The 7,648-nt window shown below is 36.6% G+C and overlaps 1 protein-coding gene across 2 annotated transcripts; it reads right to left on the reverse strand.

Moving 5' to 3' along the window:
- Positions 1 to 853: 853 nt before the first annotated feature.
- On the reverse strand, positions 854 to 4,084 carry LOC140973540 (histone-binding protein MSI1-like). Of its 2 annotated transcripts, none has more exons than XM_073436426.1 (6): positions 3,600 to 4,084; positions 2,534 to 2,860; positions 2,253 to 2,405; positions 1,593 to 1,717; positions 1,356 to 1,451; positions 854 to 1,219 (listed from the first exon to the last, which is right to left on the reverse strand). In XM_073436426.1, exons 1-6 carry the CDS (start codon positions 3,942 to 3,944, stop codon positions 988 to 990), a joined length of 1,278 nt encoding a protein of 425 aa, XP_073292527.1. In that variant the 5' UTR covers positions 3,945 to 4,084; the 3' UTR covers positions 854 to 987. The 2 variants fall into 2 exon arrangements, with proteins under 2 accessions (XP_073292527.1, XP_073292526.1); XM_073436425.1 differs by having other exon boundaries at positions 1,356 to 1,454.
- Positions 4,085 to 7,648: the final 3,564 nt, after the last annotated feature.

Genomic DNA, 7,648 nt, shown 5'->3' on the forward strand with positions numbered 1-7,648 from the left:
AGTCTTGAAGTTTATTTAGGAGTAGATCTCTTGTGAGAGGTCTAATTAATATTTATTTGTGAGACGGGTCAATTCTACCGATATTCAAAATAAAAAGTAATATTCTTTGCGTAAAAAATAATATTTTTTCATGGATGACTTAAATAAGAGATTCGTCTCACAAAATACGACCCGTGAGACCGTCTCATACAAGTTTTTGCCTTTATTTAGATATAGTATCAAACTATATTTTTAGTAGCATTTTTCCAAATTGAATCTTTAATTAATTATTTTCGATGAATAGTAATTTCATTATTAGTGTAAAAAAATTTCTAGTATTATTTAATTAAAATAAAAGTAGTGACGTTTCAATTTTAATATATATCATTTAGATTATAATTCGCATCCGCTCTTTTTTTATTTACTTTCATATCATTGTAATGAAAATGTTTATTAATTTTTATGAAAACACTAGTTTGTTTTGTATTTAGTTTCATATCATTGTAATGAAAATGTTTATTAATTTTTGTGAAAACACTTGTTTGTTTGTACAATGTACTGCGAGGTTAGTTCTTTTATAATTACATGATTGTGAAACAACATCGGATGAAATAAAAACTGATGACAAAAATAACTTTACACATCAAATAACATAATTAAAAAATTAATTTTCATTGCCGGATAATTTGCCACATTACCCTTAGTAGCATTGATTCAGAAGTATTTTTTTAGGGGCCTTTTGTCTTATTAAATGTTTAATAACCTCGTATCTTATCATCCTCTCCTATATATTTAATTGATTTATATTTATATGTCAGATCCAGTTCGATTTTTAATCGGGATAAATGTACAATCGTAATTCATATGACACCACTACAGTAAAGCAGTTTAATCATTAGCAGTGAACAAATCTAAAGAACTTAATATTACAAAAGACTCGGGAAAAAGAACTTCACAAGTTAAAGCACGAAATGCCTTGTAGTCCTCTAATTCATAATCCTAGAAGAGCTAGGAGCCTTTGTTTGCGGAATCATCTCCAGGCAAATCATCTTCATCATGGTAAATGTTCTCCGCCATCTGCCAGATTTGTAGTATGTTATCTTCAGCAACACTTGCCATCACCCAATCTTCACACGGGTTCCATGAGAAATCCGAAATTTTACTTGTGTGGCCACCGTGTATGAATAACAGCTCTGGTGGTCCGTCGTCAGAGTCCTCTGGAGTCTGTTCTTCATCGATCCTGCCAAGAGAAAATAAATGAAATCAAGAGCAGCAATATTAGCATCTTTCAAGTTTGGTTACTTAACAACTGTCGTTGATAAGAATAAAAAATAATCTGTTATGAACCAACATTCCTAACTGATAAAGTAAATCACCTGCTAAGATCCCAGATCATAAGTCTCCTGCCAAGACAACAGGAAGCTAAGATGGTCTCATTCTTTGGATTCCATCCAACTTGGAAAACTTCCTCCCTGCTGACCAGTTAAAAATCAGACTAAAGGTGAAAACAAATGGCGGCCCAACGATTATGGAGAGGCACGTGTAGCAAGTCTGACAAGGTAAATGAAAATATAGAATATAAGACTTCAACAATGACAAGAAAGATTCCTTACTTGTGACAATCAAATACGTGGAGGGCTGTTGAAATCTTTCGCATATCGAATAATTTAACAGTCTTGTCAGTAGACCCCGTCGCAACAACCCATTCATTGAATGGATTGAAAGCTAAACAGTTGACCTACCAAAAATGCAAATAAAAGAACTTGAATGGAAGTTGATTGAAATTTAAAAGGCAGTGGCAAATTGGCAATCTGATTATATGGATGATCCTTAGAGCAAGCAAACCAGGCAATCGACCAAGCATCAGTTAGTTTAGAGTACAAGTACATATGAGGAGAGACATGCCCTAATCACCACTTCGCGAGGAAAAATATCAAAAAATACCCTTATTTCGTCTTTGACTCTTGTTATGAAGTAAAATTGTCAATCAAAATGTTGTAACAGAAAACCCATTTCACCTGAAGTCAATACCTCAACTAAAAAATAAAGGGCATATTCTTTTCAAAAACAGAAAGGGCTTCCAATTTATTTCCTAATACTTTTATAGTTCATGAACTTGCATGAGTGAGCAATCAATGGCAATAAATGAATGAATTCAAACAGTAAAAGTTTAATCTACTTTATATTTTTTGTTTTATATGAGCAAATCACAAGAATAAATATAAGTATTCCTTTCTAGTTTCAAACAATCAAAATAGATATCAGAAACTGACCTCACTTTGATGAGCAACAACAGATTGTATAGGCTTGCTCACTGATGGCGTACGGAGATCCCATATATGCAGATATTGATCATCTCCCACTGAACCAAACAAGTATTCATGCCTGAGATGCCATGCTACATCTTCGACAACACCTTCATGAATCTACACCCGGGACATGTACGCTTATTTTCAAAGAAAGCATGCATCTTGAGGTAAAAACAAAAAAAAAACCTGATACTGATTTTCACCATGAGCAGGGTACTTCTAGAAAAAAATTTCATCTAACATACCTTGAATATTTGCAATGCATCGAGAACCTTATTTTTTGGAGCTGCATTTATGTCCCACAAGCATATTTGCGCATCATCAGAACCACTCAATAAATGGCCCTGCTTGAACTGACTCCATGATAAACCATACCCTTCGGTATTGTGGCCCCTCAGCCTCAAATCAGGGTTGCATGTACCATCCAAAGGAGGCTTGGATGGATGTTTGCTGTAGTCAAAAACATATACTTCTGCACTAACTGTCTTAGTAGCAATAATAAATGAGTTCTGAGGCATATAACGAGCTCGATTGACCTCCCCATCATGATTTATTTGCTGAATAATTTGCACCTGAAATAAACAAATAGTTACATTGTCAAAAGACAGATGGAATCTACGTTAATGCAAGTAATGGTTCTGTCAAAAAAAGAAGACTAATGTATATTAAATAATGCAATTTGCTGCTTTTGTTGTGTTCTTTTCTAGTTCTAGAGGAGTGACAATATTCAGGTACAAATAACTGTTCGCCTATGTAGTAATTTGCTGTTAATTAATATTGATTTGTAACCATTATAGCCATTAAGTCTCAAATCAACCGCTTGAGAGGGAGAATATGTTCTAAAAAAATCAAGAATTTCGTAGGAGTCGGTGCTATTAACTTGTTTTACAGAATAAAATTTTTTTGCCTCTGGTGAACTGGCTTTTATCTCAGTTCAACCAAGTTCGATTGAAGTTTCACAGTCTTTGCTTAATCTGAGTGGAGGTCCCTATCACTCAAATTGGCTATTGGTCTTGACCGAGTTCCACCTATGCTCTTTCAGTGCTGAAATGCCGGACATTCCAGTAGAATTCACACTCCACCACTTGTGTGGAGTTGTCTATTCAGTTGATATGTTACTTCCAGCTGCTTCTGCTCTCCCGTAAATTTTCTCCCCACAAATTACTTTACCTTAATCTATTTAAATACTCAATTTCAACCATTACTGGGATTATTTACAAGTACTTCCAACAAAATCCAAAGAGCAATAAGTAGAGTTAATGGAGAAAAATGGCGGGAGCAAAATTGGACAAAAAAAAGAAAGAGGAAGACCTTTCCGTTAGCGCATCCAAATCCACCATATTCGGAGCGGTCATCGTCGTAAAGTCTGGCATCATTCTCCGCATCCTCGAGCGGAAGCTGAACCTGCGCAAGCATCAGATAATTTGGCTCGTTTTCGGAAGTGTGGGTTCCCAAAATCATTTTTTGCACGGAATAATCCTTGCCCGGGGGCTCCTCCCTGTCGGGTAACCATTCGACGGTGAGCGACGGCCATTCCAGCGCATGGGTGATGACCAAATCGTACAAAAATGGAGTGTTCTTCTTCCAAATCTTGTACTCCTCGTTTATCAAACGCTCCTCCACTTCTCCCCGCATCTCATCCTCGTCCTTCCCCATTATTCACTCAATTCTCCAGGTAGATTCGAAATTGTGCAGGATATGGGGAATGTATGATTAAACTAGGGTTTTTGGTGCGGAGAAAGAGTGGGGACTGTGGGAGGTGCAGCGGGATATTTGGACGATTAGAGGGGATTTCCAAACTTCTCTCTGCGTATATACACATTTAATAATTTTAACATACAGAAATTTAATGCAAGTATAATAAATATTTAGGTTAAATAGAATTCCACCTTTTTTCCAATAATATGACTATACGGATCACTTTTACCCTGATGGATTAATTTTTTTAAAAAACAAAAATCAGAAGCTTTACGTGTAGAAGAGGTTCTTGTTGTCATGTTATCTATATATAAAATACTTTGTATTACTAATTACTATATGTCTATATCTCCATATCACTAAATAATGGAGTTTTTTGTTGTTAAAAGTTTTTATATAGTTTTTTTTTATGACAATATAATTTGTACTCGCTATCGTTCAGTATACAATTGTAAAAACTCGAGCTAGCGCAATCAAAAACCAAGCTAATAGATATGTAAACGAGCCGAACCGAGCCCAGCCGAGTCGAACAATATTAGGATTGAGCTCGACTCGTTTAATGTATACATAGGCTCGATTTCGATTTGAGCTTTTATCACAAGGTTCGAGCTCGACTCGTTAATAGCACGTTTATCATGTTTAATGAGTCTGGCTCAAGCTCAGCTTATTAAGCAGACTCGTTTTCGAGATCATTAAATGAAACGTCTACTACTAAAATACTACTGAATTTTTTCTTTTAAAGGTATAGGCCTTGGCCGAAATATGCATATATATATAAATATAAAAATTCGTCCCCCTCGATTTACCAAACAACAAAACTACTGAATAAAATAACAGCAGTTAAAAATCCAAAAGTGTAATCGACTGAAACGTTACTGTTAAACTTAAAATACCATGCATAATAAAATTTCCCCAAAAACCCTCAACATAGTAAAATCCTCAACCTTTTAAAATTATTTAAATATATTCGCTTAAAATCATGAAATACGGAAAAATACAAGGTCCTCGAGCTTCCAGTGCTCCACCAGCCAGTCCACTCAGTCCTAAGCACCTCCAGTCTCCTCATCAACAAACTGCTCACCTGCATCAATCACACCTAGTGAGTCTAAATACTCAACATACCTGAACCGTTATAACAAAGTACATATACATATCAAACAACAGTGAAGAGTACTGTAGTTAAAATAACTTTCATGATAAGTCTAAAGCATGTCCATATAAATAACCATGACCTCAACATAAACATATTCAAATCATGTCATCATATACGTATTCGTTTTTCCTTTATTGAATTCAGATAATTAGTTGTGACTTTCGTATCAGCTGTTGTTCTATGGATCCATCTACGTATAACCATGGTATTAGGCGGCGGAGACATCAGCGACACTCTCACCCGTCAACTGAGCCTTGGCCTTACATGTTTCGTGTTCGTGTTCGTATTCGTGTTCGTGTTCGTGTTCATATTAGTCACAACCAAGTCACCTCCTTGAAACATGTCATTGTAACGTCTCGAAAATCTGAAAGTTCACGTGAACCTCATGCATGCAAGTTATTAAATTTCTTTGGTATTTTATTAAGTTGTTTTAAAAGAATTAAATGCATGTTTATTTCATTAATTTGTGTTTTAATTCATGGTTTATTTAAAGTTCATGCATAACAGCTTTTAAGATACATTTCGCACTCGAACGAGGAACGGAGACCGATGAATTATCAGGAAAATTATTTTATTTACATGATTAATTTTTATTAATTAATATAAGGTGTTTTAAGTGTATTTTCCAAGAAATGGATTTTGTTGAGTATTTTTACCCGCCAGATCATATTTTAAATCGGTACGCAAATTTTATCGTATCAGAGGACTTTTTGAAGGCTCGGGTAATATTTTGAAAAACATACCTAAACGAAATATTTTTCGGTAGTATAATTGGGCTTGATGGGTTTATTTTATAGTATAATGGGCCTAAAACAATTTTATCCCCTTTATTTTAAGTAATGGCACATTTACACCTTTTATTATTATTTAACCACATAATTAACTTAAGCCTAAACCTAAATTACAATGTTTGGCCGCCCACTTCACACCTCAGCAGCCTCATTCACGTGAGTTCATCAGGAGCCATCAGCCATCTCTTCTCCTCCACTTTTCTTTCAAGCAAGATCATTCCCCGCCCCTCCGATGCCTTCCCGCACGTGTTTCTTCAAGCTTTCAAGCTTCTAATCATTAAGGCACGCCATGTATCATTATTTTTTCATTATTCACGCCATATATCAGCTGTTGTGTGTGCCTTAGTCGAAGAATTCAGTTCTTGCATGTTTTAATTGTTGTGCACGATTTGCATAAAGGTTATGCTTTTATATGATTGCATACTCACGTTTTTTATTACCAAGGTGCAAGGGGCTGCCGAGATAGAGTCCTAAGGGGCTGTAAAACGTCATTGCTTAAGGAAAAATAAGGCTGGATGCGAGACTTGGGGAGATCGGTTGTAGGCAGTGAGTTGTTGTCAAGGAAGGGCTCGGGTTTGGCTAGTGTGAAGGCTATAGGTGTTGCAGCCGTACATGGCTTGATCTTGGCCAAGAATCTGACCCAATTGGGCCAGTGACGGGGCTGGGAGAGGGCCATGAGCTGCTGGCCTTGGTTCAGTAGGCGATCGAAGGGATAGGTTTGGGGCGGATCGGTTGTTTTGTTGTAGGGTTTCGGGTGTATCGCATGTGGCTAGATGCTTGAGAAGTAGGGTCTGCTAAGATTGTTCAAGTAGGGTCCTTTGAGCTCAGTCGGGGTTCCAGGATAGCTGGACAGGTGCGGGACGCGTTGGTTTTTAACTAGAGTCGATAAAGCCGCGGCTTAGTTGCATTAGGGCTCGAACTTGGCACTTGCTGGAAATTCCAGCAGCTTGCATGTGGCCACGTTTTCGTTGGTTTTAGTTGGCTGGAAATTGTGGTTTAGAGGCTGGTAGAATATATATTTGAGGCATGGTTTAAGTTTGGAATATTTTGGTTAAGTTTCGATTCGATTCGGGTTAAAACCGGGACTCCGATCCAAGTTCTAAACGCATCGATTATGTTTTTGAAGCGGGCTAGAGTTTACGTCTAAGAAATACTTTTAAATATGTTTTGGGACATTTTAAGGAGTTTGGTAAGCTCAATTGATCAGTTATTATTTGCTTAGTTTTGTCAAACACCAAAAAGGGGGAAATTGTTGGAAACATAATTTCGGCTGTTTGACAAACTGTTTATTTATTGGACTAACTGATCAAGTAATCAAACTACACAGCTTGCCTAACTAAAGAGTATCACGTGAATTATCAAAGGCAACTGAATCTAGCTGAACTGAATTGACAAAGTAAACTGACTGATCAGTTGGAAACTGATCAGTTGAACCTAACAGGACGTTCGAAGATAACTGACTGATCAGTTGGAAACTAATCAGTTGATTCACTCAGTATGAGCTTATCAGCTACCGCTTATCAGCTGATCGTTCAGCTATACACGTCATCAGATGAAAAGGACATTCAACCGACATCAACACAAAGCAGACTACAACTCGTAGTGGAACGCCGCATTTCAGATTCTACAGTGTACGAATGTCAGAGAAATATTGACGTGGCAATCAACGGATATAATATTCAAATATCATTTCAAGTTACCGTTAGAAGAGAAGCCTA

Source organism: Primulina huaijiensis, chromosome 3 (assembly GCF_012295235.1).
Source record: "Primulina huaijiensis isolate GDHJ02 chromosome 3, ASM1229523v2, whole genome shotgun sequence".
Taxonomy (NCBI): domain Eukaryota; kingdom Viridiplantae; phylum Streptophyta; class Magnoliopsida; order Lamiales; family Gesneriaceae; genus Primulina; species Primulina huaijiensis.

Bases quoted from the DNA above. Each gene is read 5' to 3' on its own strand.
- LOC140973540 (XM_073436425.1), bottom strand. From the start codon at position 3,944: ATGGGGAAGGACGAGGATGAGATGCGGGGAGAAGTGGAGGAGCGTTTG. The intron at 2,406-2,533 runs GTATGTTAGATG...TCCCGGGTGTAG, and splicing joins ATGCATTGCAAATATTCAAG to ATTCATGAAGGTGTTGTCGA. The intron at 1,220-1,355 runs GTGATTTACTTT...TTCTCTTGGCAG, and splicing joins ATGATCTGGGATCTTAGCAG to GATCGATGAAGAACAGACTC.